Source organism: Squalius cephalus, assembly GCF_949319135.1.
Source record: "Squalius cephalus genome assembly, chromosome: 25".
Classification (NCBI taxonomy): Eukaryota; Metazoa; Chordata; class Actinopteri; order Cypriniformes; family Leuciscidae; genus Squalius; species Squalius cephalus.
The window spans coordinates 20725585-20741030 of record NC_137146.1 but is presented as its reverse complement, the minus strand read 5'-3'; the positions used below and the strand labels follow the sequence as shown (position 1 = coordinate 20741030).

Here is a 15446-nt window from a genome sequence, read left to right as displayed (position 1 = left end):
GGTGTCTTAGTGCTACTGTATGATATATAAGATCCTTCATTTCTATATATTCAATTACACTAAACTGTCAAATCAGATAAAGGATTGTAGCCTATGGCATATTTTGTTTAACAATACATTTATACTGTAGAGATTTAGAGAACATTGCAGACCATTTCCTTGCAGCTATAGATAAACTAGCAAAGATGCATGATAAAGTAAATGCTGTACTCCATAACAAAGGCATTTATTTTGAATTGGACAAATATTTTTTCCCTCAATTATTGTACAGCATTTACATCGCTCAGTTATGAGACTTGAGAGGAACATTTGTAAAACAAAGATACAAAATGTTTAAGTTCTAATTTTAAAAATCACAGTTTGATTATCAGATGATTAGCTGCTATTAAGCTAATATTCAGCATAACTGGACTGAGACAATCCATTCTATTGGTCATGTCACAGCATCACTGCAGCTTCGGTTTGGAGTAGACTCCGTTGAGAGAAGATGAAAGGCCATTCAAATGATTGTTTTTAAATTCTCCATCCTTAGCCATTCTGCCACCCTCCAGCCTTCTATTTTTGTATGTCTGCAGAGAACAGACATTTATTGGTTAACAAGTGATAAGACTGGAAGCATGAGACCACACATACCACTAAGCATGACCCAAATCACTAGAAGATGGAGGCATTTAATGCAGAGTGAATTAAAATCAGGCATGTGATTGGCTAAGGACAAAAAAGCAGGAAAATATACTGACACGGTAGCGAGTCATTTAAAAACAGCAACAAACTCCAACAAAATAAAGTCATTTTATGCAAATCCACAGCCTTTTCTCTACAGATCAAGCATTATAATGTGAATATATCATATTGGAGAGAGTTTTACCGTGTTTGTATGCTGCTGTAACCGGACGAGGCGCGCGCACTGTTTGAATACTGAATGGAGAATGATTGACAGCCGCAGAGGAGGGAAAACGAGTTTTCGTAAACTTTAATGATGTTAATAGACTTCTGTCCCTCACATTAAGCTATGAAATAGGCTTCAGATGAATTTGTCACCCAAACTGACGGGAAAAAAGCATGAGGCGCCGAAAAGCGCGCTGTTTGCATCCCAACTTGGAAAGGAAGGAAAAATGCATCTCTTTACCATCTGTAACCATGGTGACGTGCCGCCTGGTGTGGCTCCGTCCCGGGTTACCATGGTGACGGTTGTGAGACCGGGAATGAAAATCAGGTTGCGAAAATCCGGAATTCCGGATTAATCCGGAAAAATCACATCCCTGTAAAATGAATGGCCTAACCAATTTCACAACTTTTGACTAGCACGTGGCATAGTCACAAACTTCACAGGCACTATAGGGCCATGGTCCCATGACAGACAACGTTTAGATTCAGTGGGCCTCATTTATCAATCTAACGTATAACAATGAGTGAGAAATCATCTAACAGGTTTCACGTGTGATTTATGAAACATATGTATGTTGCCAATCGAATGCTGCCAATGTACAAATGATTGTACGTTGATAAATGTGGCGGCTGAATACAATCGTCATTTGAATATCACGCCCCTGAAAATTCACGGTTTAGAAGCCTTGCCCCTATTTGACATGAGAAACGTAATCCGACCAAGAAGAGGAAGTACTCTTATGAAAGAGAAATTGATCTTACTCCAAAAAAACACCTGTTAACCTCGTAATTGTAAAAAATTACATTAATTTAAATGTATATAAAATACAGATTAATAAAACAAAACATTTACAAACATTTTAAACACTAGCGTAGGCTATTTTCCCCTCACTCCACAACAAATCCTTTAAATTTAATGGTTTTCAGAACAAAAATTGAAAAATAAGTAGCTATAAATTATATATTAAACTATAAAATAAAACACAAATTAGGCTATAGTGGCATTCATTATAAACAACATACAAACATCAAGCCAAAATGAATTTATTGTATGGCACTGGGCTCACCTCTCTTATTCGACAAGAATCAAAATATGTTTCCATATTTGCCACGTAACGTTTGGTTGCTAAAATATTATTCATTATGTAGCTTAAACAAGGCTTTGTATTTCACTCGTGTTCCAATATCCATGAAAAACAGCATCCTTCACATGCGCAAATATGTGTTTGGTTGGGCGCTGGGCACGCTGATTTTACAGCGGACCATTTCAATTGAGCAGTGTGACTTTTATGTTTGGTTGACTGCATTTTGATATTTTGCGTGGAAACGGCCATACATTTAGTTTTCTGTCGTACGTTTATTTCATAAATGAGGAGCAGTATGTGTAACAGTTTTGCCAAGTCACCCTCATCATCAAATTTGTCAGAGGCTGGGTAGGGTAAAATTAATTTTGCCAGGCTTGGTCTGAAGATTATTTATTTATTTATTTATTTATTTATTTATTTATTTATACCTTTTTTGCCATTATCATCACTGGTACTGTCACCAAACTCTCAGGCCACAGTAATGATGAACACCATTTTTTTTTTTTTTATATGCCAAAGCAGAGGTGGCCAACTGCACTCAGAAAAAAAACTGTACAAAAGCTGTCACTGGACCGGTACCCTTTTAAAAGGTTCTAATATGTACACCTTTGGTACCAATATGTACCTTTGAGGTACTAATATGCACTCCTTTTAACACCTAAACCCCTAACCAGACACCCCTCCATTTTGGCAAGTGGGGCATACATGACATATCGAATCGTCTCCTCAGAGGAAGAAAGAATTTTGTTTCTTTTTTTGTTTCTTTTGTTTCCCTTATGGTTAAAAAGTTATTAGCAAAACATAAGTCAAACTTTGGACAGGTGGTGGCGCTAGAGGGATTGAGTTAGAGACTATGGTGAATGTTTGGACTGACCTCTATCTGTGTGTGCCAAATTTCACAACATTTTACCATAGGGTACTATGGCTGCCATAGACTCAAAAGAGCGGAAGAAGAAGAAACGGAAACGGGAGAATAATAATAAGAACGCCAACGGATACAATAGGTGCCTTGGCTCCTAATAATAAGAACACCAACGGATACAATAGATGCCTACACACCTTCGGTGCTTTGCCACTAATAATAATAATGGGGGGTTGGTCGGGGGGTTGGGGGGGAATGGTCCCACTTTATATTAAGTGGCTTAAACTATGTACTAACATTGAAATTAGTCATTTGATACTTGGACTTATTGAGTACATACATGTTTTCACATTGTACTTATAATTTAAAAATACCTGCATGTAATTACAGCTGTAATTAATTTATGTAATAAAATAATTTATTATTAATTTATAAATAATAAATAATTACACAGTTGACCCTGTGTTTTGTTTTTGACACGATTGCTGATCCTGATCGATTGCTCCTGTCTGCTTCGCTGCCTGCTGTGAGTTTGTTTGCTTCAGTGCTGTAAGCTCCGTCTTAGCCTCGTATTTCTTTGCTTTAAACCATCATTTACTACAATTTCTAGTTGTTTATACTACTAAAAACAGCTTACCCAACATCTCAGATTAACCTGACATCGCTAGCTTCCGTTACTACTAGCACAACACGCTAGTAATTCGCTAGCTAGCCTGTTAACGCACCACCCATGCGCTCAGCTATTTTTTATTTATTTTTCTCTCGCGCGCTCGCGCCTTTGAGTTCATAAAAAGCTCAGGTGAGTAAGAATCAGTCAACAAACACGGTGAGTAATGTCTTGTCCTGTTATTGTCACCTGCACGCATCCAAACTTTAATTCAGGATAGTAAGAGTGCTTGAGTTTTAGATACTGCTTTGGATGCGCCTAGCATAGTGAACTCTTTACATGACTCGGTTCTGGCTGAAGTAGAGCCCATGCAGCAGGGCAAATGGGTGACAGTGAGGGATCGCTCTAGTCGCGGATCAAAAAGCCACTCTTCCGTTCCGATTACCATAACAAATCGATTTGCCCTGCTCAGTGAAACACCCACTGAGAATTCTGTTGATTGTGCCCTAGTTATTGGCGATTCTATTACACGGAACGTGAAAATAGAGACACCAACCACCATAGTCACATGTTTGCCGGGAGCCAGAGCGTCTGACATCAAAGCAAATTTAAAAGTGCTGGCTAATGCTAATCGTAAATTCTCTAAGATCATTATTCATGTCGGCACTAATGATGTTCGACTCCGCCAGTCGGAGATCACCAAAATTAATATTAAAGAGGTGTGTGAACTCGCAAGTACGATGTCAGGCACTATAATTTGCTCTGGCCCCCTTCCTGTTCGCAGGAGTGATGAGATATTTAGTGGTGTCCGCTTAATAATATAGAATTCATAGACAATTGGAAAAGTTTTTGGGGCAAACCTGACCTGTTGAAAAGAGATGGTATTCATCCCTCCTAGGATGATGCTGCTCTTCTCTCTAGTAATATGGCACATAGTCTTAGAGCTCAAACATGACAATCTGGGGCTCAGGTCAGGAAGCAGACAGACTGGCTTAACCGACTGTCTGCTAGCGGCCTCGCGTCACCAAGGTCAGATAAATCCCACCACATAGAGCCTCTTTCACCTAGATATCATCATATAGAGACTATGTCTGTTCCCCGAATTTGGAAATCCGAAAAACGTCCAAACCCATCTAAGGTTAAAAATGTAATTGTTGTTCAACAAATAAAAAACAGCTATAATACAGATGAGCAAATGATAAAGCCTGGGTTGCTGAATATTCGATCCCTTACTCCAAAAGCACTCATTGTTAATGATATGATTTCAGATAATAACCTAGATATGCTGTGTTTGACAGAAACCTGGCTAAAACCAAACGATTACATTACTTTAAATGAGTCCACCCCGCAAGATTACGGTTATAAACATGAGCCTCGTCTGAAACGCAAAGGGGGAGGTGTTGCTGTAATTTATAGTAATATTTTCAAAACCACTAAGAAATCAAGTTTTAAATATACTTCTTTTGAAGTGTTGGTGCTTAAACGGACAGTATGGAATTTTTAGCCACTAGGGATCGCTAACCTCTTTACAATAACAAAGGCGTAGTTTGATGACGCAACATTTGCTAAGAACTATGGATCTTGTCGTCAACGTCAAGCCGACCGATCTAATAATGTTTATGGATGAGTGAATACATGATGCTTTTATCATGACTGTGATATGAAGCAGTTCGGGATTGCTAAGAGACAGCTAACGTTATCAGCTCCACACACGACGCGAGTCCTGCGGATATAAAAGGAATATGGACATTTCATTCTACTGAACTACACGCAAGTGCAGAATTACAACTCACAGGTCAGTTTATTAGACAAATTAAACTTGTGAGGTTTCACTTGGTCTATTATTACACTAGCACACTAAACTGCATTTCAATGTGTTGAAATTGATGTGTTAGTTTGTCTGTATGAGACTAGCAGTAAGCTAGATCAACATTAAAATAACATAGATCATATTCTAACATTTTATCATTGTTGAACTATATAACATTGATTAGTTTTATGTAAATGTGCTCACCTGTTTAATAAAGTACATGTAGAAGCGGTCTAAGTCTCGGACGTGAAGCTCTCGTTTATACTGTCAATGGGAGCTCTAGGCATCTCGAAAACACCGCGCTGATATTGATTCTCGTTTTAGTTCTCATTTTTTATCCAAAGTCTGCTTGCCATGGTCCATAATGTTTGAACGAAACAACAACAGCGTGCAAATAGACATTGCGAACTGCACAGTTGTCTGCGTCTGTCGCTTTGGTTACTATCAGAGGGCTCTGGTTCATAGCTCTGGTTGCTATGGCAGTACGAGCGGAAACCAGGGACAACGCGGATATGACGCCATTGACGGCGACAAAACGGAAATAAAGAACGGGACGTGTTTTCGAATTAAATTACAAATTTCTCCTGGTTTGAAAGTTGTTGGAAACAGTCGGCATACACCATACCATACCATACGGCATACATCCTACGTCATACACCGGCATCCATCTCCCGTGAACGCGCATCGACTGTTGCCGGAAGCAAGATATTTTCATTTATAAAGTTTTAAATATGTATATTTTTACGACAAAACCGCACAGATTACCCTCAAAAGGCCTTCGTTTATCCCCCTGGAGCGGGATGGATTACTTTTGTGAAGGATGCATGCACATTTTTGGACTTGAAGGAGGTGGACCCCATAGCTTCACATTAAAACCACTGAAAGATCTAAGACATTTTCTAAAATAACTGAAAATGTGTTCGTCTGAAAAATGATTGACATATGCATCTCGAACGGCTTGAGGGTGAGTAAATCATGGGTTAAATATCATTTTTGGCCGAACTATCCCTTTAATATAAAGTGGGACCGAACAATCAGTCATGTCCATACATATAAACAACATCGCTAGGCTATACATAAACAATCGCTAGATTAATGGTCAATTCAGACAGCAATCAGACTCCAAAAGAAATAGTTTGGAGGGTGAACATAAACTATTATCGCAACGATGGCCAATAATTCAGGCAAAAGATGTGATTTATTCTCCAAAAACATTCAATTGTCTCACTACTTACATAAACATAGACACAGCTAATGGCGTCCGCCCATTCAGAATGATCATCGATATGATTCTGCCGCTGACTTCACTCTCCGAGTCACTATTCTCCTCGCTTCTTCTCTACCACGTCCTCGTGAAGTAATGCCTCTCAAGACGTCACAAAATCCGATGGCACTGCTTAGATATAAGTAAAGCTAGCTACCACCCTGTTTAGTAAAATAAACTTTGGAGCCGGTCTCCAAAGTTATGTATTCGATCATATACAGTTTTACAACATAAACAGTGCATAGATTGCATAATTTCTTGAAGAACGATGATGGAGAGCAGATCGTTCAGGCAAAATCTGACGTAAACAATTGTCAATATATCAATATTTCACAGATGTAACGCTTTTGTGGACAAAAAGTGCTGTTGGATGTTTTTCAATAGATGCTTGTCATGGACATTTTACGCAAGTACAACGGTTTGGATTCATCTCACGATCGCTATTTCATAACAAATGTATGAAAACCTGTTTTAATTTTGCATGTTGTCATTTGTACTCCCGACACAAATTACAATATTACTGCTGCTGGAGCAACTATATCATAAAACAGACACCGTATATTGACACTACACCCTTAGAACTTTCAAAAGATGTATAATTTGTTCATTTTACACGCACTTGCAAACTTCCCTAAGCACTTCCCCTCAGGGGAATCCCTGCCGCCATTTTGAAGTACGTTCCAGTTCGTGAAGTGGATGAGGGAAGTTTATATGGACAGACCCTCGCTCCCTCGATTTTGACCGATTTTGTACATTACTTCATATGTACACTTCAGACACCTATATGTCCCACAATGCAGTACGATTGTGACGTCACAACAGATCTCGTCTAATCACCACCACAACAAACAACTATATATGAATTATGAAATATATGAATTAATAATTACAATTTTTTTTTTTTTTAAACAACCCAAACACACCTATATACATTTGGATGCTGCATTAAACAAATTCTTAAAGTGAAAAAAAATAAAAATTAAATTAAATAATACATCAACTCCATAGCTGATTCCAAGTGATCAAGGGCTTAGGACGTTCCAATTCAGTCCATTGCAGTTTCTGCCAGTAGTGGGCACTTGTGCAATGTAAGCAATGACGTACATCCGACTGAACGAGACGGAGGGAAGTTAGCAAGTGAAGGGCATGACAATTTTGGACTAGCTCTAGCCCTATTCAAACACACCTGTCTGTAACTTTCAAGTAATTGCGAAGAATTTGGTTAGATTTTTAAGGTGTGCTGAATTAGACTTGGAACTCTGACACAAGGGTCACAGGTCCAATATCCTTCAGAGTCACCCACTGGTTTTCTATTTGGTGGCATTGTCCTCAAGTTTATATTTCCTGAAGAAGAGGTCAAAAAATAAAAATCCATCTGGTATTTATTCTTTTATTATTATTATTTAGTAAGGGGTAAAGATCATCTGACCCAATTTTGAAGAGTTGACTAAATTTGTAGAAGTTCTCACCTGCATGTAGAAGTTGACAAACAGGACGACAAGTGTGCACATGTAGAAGGTCTGAAATTTCAGACAGCCCAGAGGGTAGCCACAAGGAACGACCCATGCGCTTACTGTGTGTGTTATAGTCAATACAAACTGAACCTGAGACAAAGAATAGAACATTACAAAGAGACAATCATCTTCTAACACATGAAATACAACAAGTACAAAAGAGCAGAGCAGAAAAAAAAGTTTATTCAAGTGTGCTAGTATACTACTAAACAAATTTTTAAACTAATTAGTCTGTGCCGTTTTAAACTAAAGATAAGAAAGTATACTTTCAGTCTACTTTTTATGTACTTAAAAGTATAATTAAGTACTCCAAGAATACTTGGCTTGCGTCTGCGTCCTGCAGTACTACAAACCATGGCCCTGCAAGTTACTCCTATTACTACACATTACGCCTCCTGTGAAGAAACAAGCTTCATTGACAAACACAATCATTTGAAGTAAATTATTTCGTTTTATGTATGAAAGGTTTGTAAGTCTATAACTTGTATTTCTTTTGAATCTTATGAAGTATGAAATAACAGCTATTAGAACATAACAAAAATATACAATCAAATTAAAACAGACTCATGGTAATTATAGATGATAACCTACCCCCAAACCCTAAACCTTACTCTAAAACTAACCCTTCCATTAAATTAAAATTAACTGTAGAGTTTTATAATTAAAAAACTGAGGAAATCAAACAGGGTGACTTACGTCGTCTGATGATCTATGTAATACGGTCAGTAGGCTATGCCTTAATACTAGGTGGCAATAGCTTAAAAAGCGAGGAAAGTGAAGTAGAAGAAGAGCAGTATTAGCAACGACATCAGTTTAATGTATAAGCATTTCATTTATTCTGTGATGGCAGAGGGAAGGTCTCACCGTGTCCTTACCAGACGCGATGCGATTCCAGCGACAAATAATTTGTCTGTCCACAATAGACGCGAAGCGACTGCAAGATGTGTCGAAATCAATCACCAACAGCCAATCAGAACAGCGTGTGCACAGCACCAGAGAGTAATCTTGGCGGCAATCGCAAGAAAATGGATAAGGCTACATAATCAAATTCACAAATATTACACCATTTAAACATTATTAAAAAGACATAGGCTACTGAGTTACCGGTAATAAAACAATCTTTGTCAAACAATACACTTGTTTGTTCATAGTTTGAACAGTCTTCTTTCCATTTGTTTAATTTCAAGATCTGAGGTGAATTATGCATTGTTGCTTTTACAGCTACAAATCTGGGAGCACTAAATGATATTCAAAGTCACATTGCATGCTTTTAACATTAAATAAAGCACATAAACAGTACCTGAGATTATCATTGCCACAGTTTGTGTTTGTTGTTCCAGCCGCGACGTTGCAGAAAAATAGAAACCGTTTCTAAAATAGAATCTTCGCGTGTCGCCGTCACGGCTGGTTAGGACAAAAATTCTGAACAATTAACATGTAAAAGATACCTTTTATTGCGCGTCGTGGCGTCGCGTGTAGTTAGGACAGGTGTAAGCATGAAAATGTGAAGGGATATGGGATTGTAAGAGCAGAGGGTAGTTGGATATTGAGTTTGCACACTGACCAGCTGACCCTGGGTGAGGTAGCGTTTCCACCACAGATATTTGTGCATGGATGGAATGGTTGACAAACCATAGTAAGAATACATGAGGATATGGATGAAACTGTTTAGCATCGGTCCAAAGAAACCTGGACAAAGATGTTACATTATACAGGTTGAACTGAACCATCATGGCATTGGTAACATGCAAGATTATGTGTCAAATAAACATTATATATATATAATATATATATGTGTGTGTGTGTGTGTGTCAAATATATATTCAATACTGTTGTGTATGTTCCCTGTGTAGTGAAGGGATTTTTTTTTTAATCTGTGACATGATCTTTCAGAAATAATTTCTTATTATTATCAATGTTGAAAACAGTTTTAGCTTCTTTTCTTTTCTTTTTTTTTTGGAAATCATGATACACTGCCATTTAAAAAGGTTAAGTAAGATAAAAAAAAAAGAAAAAAGAAATTAGCACTTTTAATTAGCAAAGGCAGATTATAGGCTATTGATTGAAAGAAAAAGACACACGTTTATGAAATTAATAAATTATACAAAAAAGTTCTATTTATAAAAAATTATGTTCTACTTTCTATTCATCAGTCAAGTCAAGTCACCTTCATTTTATATAACGCTTTTAACAATACAGATTGTTTCAAAGCAGCTTTACAGTGATAATAGGAAATTACAGTAACAGAGATTGCTTTGGCTTTACAGCGTGTCACATGCCTGTTCTGTCGCGTGTAGCACATGTGGTGCTTGTGTTCCTGTCTCTGTCTCGATCCCACCCTCCTTGTTATCTCATTATTGGTTTCATTTGCCCCACCTGTTGTTCCCTCATTACCTGCCTTATTTGTCCCTTTATAAGTTCCTTGGTGTTTGCAGTCTGTGTCGGATCGTTGTCTTGTATACGTCTCCTGTTTTCCTGTGATCCTTTGGTATGTTTGTTTTTGAAGTTGTTGTTTTGTTTTATATTATGTTTTTCCCCCTTGTGGGTTTTTGTTTTACTTTTTCTTTTATTAAATAAATCATTATTCTTTTGCATTTGAGTCTTCACTTAGTTTTCTTTAGTTATAACGTGACATAACGATCCGACCATGTCGAGGACTCAGCGAAGGAATTCACGTCACCCACCAGCCCCCCCTGTCTCGTGCCACCACTACGAACCGTATTCTTCGTTTTCAGTCGCTAATTTCCCTCTGCCAACAAGGGGCTGACCTGAGGAAGGGTTTAAGACTCAATGAAGGGCCTCTTAAGGACCTTTTTTTTTATGCACTCGACGAGCCCATGGACTGGTTTCTCAGGAGGGCGTATGATAGAAGTACCTTTGAGGCTATGGTGGAGGGTCTTGCTCATTTGCAGGAGCGAGAGGCCAGGAAGATGGTCCCAAGTCCGGTGGTCCCGAGTCCGGTGGTCCCTGTTCCGGTGGTCTCGAAAAGGAGGAGGAGAAGGAAGACTCCTTCGGTGACTGTCCCGGTGGACCTTGTTCCGGTGGTCCCAGCTCCGGTGATCCCAGTTCCGGTGGTCCCGAGTTCAGTGGTTCCAGTGCCGATGGTCCCGAGTCCGGAGGTCTCGAGGCGGGTAGTCCGGAGGCGGAGGAGGAAAAGAAAGGCCTCCTCAACGACTTGTCCGGTGGCTCCTAACCCAGAGACCATCCCGGAGGGGACTGCCATCCCTGACGCGCCGCTCAGGCGTCCTGCTCTGCCCGTGCCGCCCAGGCGCCCTGCTCTGCCGGCCTCGTCCGACCTGCTTGCCCTGCCGGCCTCGTCCGAGCTGCTCGCCATGCCGGCCCCGCTCGAGCTGCTCGCCCTGCCGGCGCCACTGTTCACGTCACGTCTGCCGATCCAGAGACTGTTCACGTCACGTCTGCCGATCCAGAGACTGTTCACGTCACGTCTGCCGATCCAGAGACTGTTCACGTCACGTCTGCCGATCCAGAGACTGTTCACGTCACGTCTGCCGATCCAGAGACTGTTCACGTCACGTCTGTCGATCCAGTGTCTCCAGACAAGATGGCCGCCGCCGAGCCTGTGTCTCCGGACAAGATGGTCGCCACCGAGCCTGTGTCTCCGGACAAGATGGCTGCCGCCGAGCCTGTATCTCCGGACAAGATGGCCGCCGCCGAGCCGGTGTCTGTTCCTGAGCCGGTGTCTGTTCCTGAGCCGGTGTCTGTTCTTGAGCCGGTGTCTGTTCCTGAGCCGGTGTCTGTTCTTGAGCCGGTGTCTGTTCCTGAGCCGGTGTCTGTTCCCGTTCCTGAGCCATGGCCACCTGAGCCTGTTCCTGAGCCATGGCCACCTGAGCCTGTTTCTGTGCCATGTGCCTGAAGGGTCGTCTCCGCCCTGGCCGCCCGAGGGAAAATCTCCGCCCTGGCCGCCAGATGGACTGACATTTCTGCCCTGGCCGTCTGCACAGCCTGCTCCGCCCTGGGCTCCCGAACTCTATGGTCCGCCCTGGCCTCCCGAACCCTGTGGGCCGCTCTGGCGTCCTAAACGTTTTGTTTCCCCTGTCCCGCCCTGGTCTGTCCCGCCCTGGTCTGTCCCGCCCTGGTCTGTCCTTCCTGTCCCGCCCTGGTTGGTTCCTCCTGTTCCACCCTGGTCTGTCCCTCCCGTCCTGTCCGGGTCGGTCTCTCTCGTACCTCCCGTCCTTCCCTGGTCTGTACCTCCCGTCCTTCCCTGGTCTGTACCTCCCGTCCTTCCCTGGTCTGTCCCTCCCGTCCTTTCCGTCCTTCCCTGGTCTGTCCCTCCCGTCCCTCCCGTCCTTTCCGGGTCTGTTCCTCCCGTCCCTCCCTGGTCTGTTCCTCCCGTCCCTCCCTGGTCTGTTCCTCTCTGGTCTGTCCTTACTGTCCCTAGTGGAGTGTCTGGTAGCCGCTCCTTAAGGAGGGGGTAATGTCACATGCCTGTCCTGTCTCGTGTAGCACATGTGGTGTTTGTGTTCCTGTCTCTGTCTCGATCCCACCCTCCTTGTTATCTCATTATTGGTTTAATTTGCCCCACCTGTTGTTCCCTAACTACCTGCCTTATTTGTCCCTTTATAAGTTCCTTGGTGTTTGCAGTCTGTGTCGGATCGTTGTCTTGTATACGTCTCCTGTTTTCCTGTGACCCTTTGGTATGTTTGTTTTTGAAGTTGTTGTTTTGTTTTATATTATGTTTTTCCCCCTTGTGGGTTTTTGTTTTACTTTTCTTTTATTAAATAAATTATTGTTCTTTTGCATTTGAGTCCTCACTTAGTTTTCTTTAGTTATAACGTGACACAGCGGCTCTAGAATAAAGTTAGTGTCCAGCTAAAGTTAGTTTTGATTGATTGATTCACTTTCGTTGCAAAGATCATTAGTTATTAACTTAGGGGCCGCTAATACGACACTGTTCTAACAGAAAACACTCAACGCGCTCTGGCCCGCTCATTCGCACAAAACAGTGCCTGGTGGCTTGAGAACGCAAACCCTGAAATAGAGTCCAAGGTGCAAGCCTTGAAAATTTTTGGAAAAAAAGGTTTCTCTGCGCAAACCTCAAAACAGTTTCCAGAATAAATATTAAGCAGCACAACTATGTTTAACATTAACAATAAGAAGAAATGTTCTTTAGCACCAAATCAGCATATTAGAATGATTTCTGAAAGATCATGTGACACTGAAGACTGTAATTATGACTGCTGAAAATTCAGCTTTACCATCACAGGAATAAATTACGTTTTAAAATATACAACAGAAACCAGTTTACCATTTACATTGTAATAATTGTACATTCTAATAATATTTCACAGTATTACTGCTTTTACTGTATTTTTTTTATTTAAAAAAAAAAATGCCTTGGTGAGATTTAAGAGACTACATTCAAAAAGTGTTTCACACTTTTGACCAGCAGTGTGTGTATACTGTATAGCATGTAGTATTCTAAATCTACACTAATAATAAAATCTACATTATTATACACTGGCTATTGTTAAAACATAAAGCTAAGCCTAAGATAATTTTTTTAGAAACATCATCTTAAAACAATAATAAAACCTTGACACATTTCCTCACACCAGTACGGTCTCTTAAACCTGTGACCTTTCTTTGATGCAACTTTGTCCTTTAGGCTTACTTACTCTGTCCACAGGGTATCCAGTTGAGGACACACCACCAGATGTTAAACATAGAAGCATGATGATACACATGCAGGAAACTGATCTGGTTGTTTTTCTTCCTTAGCACAATGAAGATGGTGTCCAGGAACTCAATCAGCTTGGAGAAATAGTACCACCACAGTACTTTTGCTACCTATCGATATAAAACAGGTACAAATTTTGGGGCAAGTTAAATGTTTATAAGATGTCATATGATGTGCATAAATATTGAGATATAGGGCCCTATCTTGCACCCATCGCAATTGACTTTGTACACCGATGCATGTATCATTCCTATTTTGCACCCGCGCACAGCAGACTTTTCCCTCCACAGACGCACGTCGGTAAACTAGCAAATGCATCTGCGCTCCTGGGGGCGGTTCCGGCGCAAATGTATTTTGCAGGTTTAGAAAACAATTCCGCCAAATTTTATCACGAAAATTCAAACAATAAATGCCGTTTTGGCGCTCTTTAATGTGGCCTGACAGATCATTAACTAAACAGTTTAAGCAGCAGCATGCGCGGAACGCGAGTGAATGTGATCATCTCTTCCTAATAAACATTAATGAACATCTGAAGGTATGTTGAAAGATACAGTAGCCTACAACTTACTGAAACATATTATATGTTGTGTAATAGCTCAATCTGTGTTTCAATGGCGGAAAGACATCAGTAAAACAGCTTATAAACATGTCACATAACATTACGTAAGTCATTTAGTGTCCAGAGCTTGTTAGTCAGCTAGAGAAATTAACTATTTGGCTAAATATGCACAATATCAGCATATTCATTATATTTTACTTAACATGTTAGTGATTTCTTTATTATTTAATGTATGTTTAAAATATCTGTCATATGCAAATGACAGCCAGTGTGTAACGATTATTTAAATAACGAATTGGAATAAAAAACATATAATTCAATTTAGAAGTTAATGCAGAAACTGCCTTATGTGCAGTTTACATGTTTGCATACAATTTGTTATTTGAGTGTTGATTTAAAAAAAAAAAAAAAAAAAAAAAAATATATATATATATATATATATACAGTGCTATGCATAAGTTTAGACACGTATTAAAATAGCCCCACATCATCACATAGCCTTCACCATACCTAGAGATTGGCATGGGGTACTTTCCATAAGATCATCTCTCAATGCAAATCAAACTAGCTATTAGGCTAACTGAAATAAAACCATGCCAATCTCTAGGTATGGTGAAGGCTATGTGATGATGTGGGGCTATTTTAATTCCAAAGGCCAAGGGAACTTTATCAGGATGCATAGTATCCTAAAAAAATTTTTTTTTAAAAATACTTAAAAATAAAAACCTGCCTGCCTCCATGGGAATTTAACATAGGGGTGTCCAAACTTATGCACCCTGTATTTTAAGGAAGAACATTTATTTATTTACGATACATTATTCATTCACAAAGAAAATTGGTGTCCTTAAAGGTTGGATTTTTCCTAATTTTTTAAATTAAGGCATTAAGTTAAATTTCCAAAAGATGATTTTTTATTCCTCTTTTTAGTCAACTTTAGTATGGGTGTCTAAACTTATGCATAGCACTGTATATATATATATATATATATATATATATATATATATATATATATATATATATATATATACACTGCTCAAAAAAATAAAGGGAACAATTTTTAATCAGAGAATAGCATCAAGTCAGTTAAACTCCTGGGATATTGATCTGGTCAGTTAAGTAACAGAGGGGGTTGGTAATCAGTTTCAGCTGCTTTAGTGTT

At 39.8% G+C, this 15446-nt stretch overlaps 1 protein-coding gene across 1 annotated transcript in view; it reads right to left on the bottom strand.

The window, feature by feature from the left end:
- Window positions 1-38: 38 nt before the first annotated feature.
- elovl2 (ELOVL fatty acid elongase 2) overlaps window positions 39-15446 on the bottom strand; it is a 199312-nt gene continuing 183904 nt past the window's right edge. Inside the window, exons 5-8 of the mRNA XM_079863706.1 lie at window positions 13667-13838; window positions 9595-9719; window positions 7986-8120; window positions 39-569 (exon numbers count right to left, since the gene is read on the bottom strand). Of these exons, the coding sequence (XP_079719832.1) occupies window positions 447-569; window positions 7986-8120; window positions 9595-9719; window positions 13667-13838 (555 nt within the window). The 3' untranslated portion in view covers window positions 39-446. The remainder of the gene's footprint in view (window positions 570-7985; window positions 8121-9594; window positions 9720-13666; window positions 13839-15446) is intronic.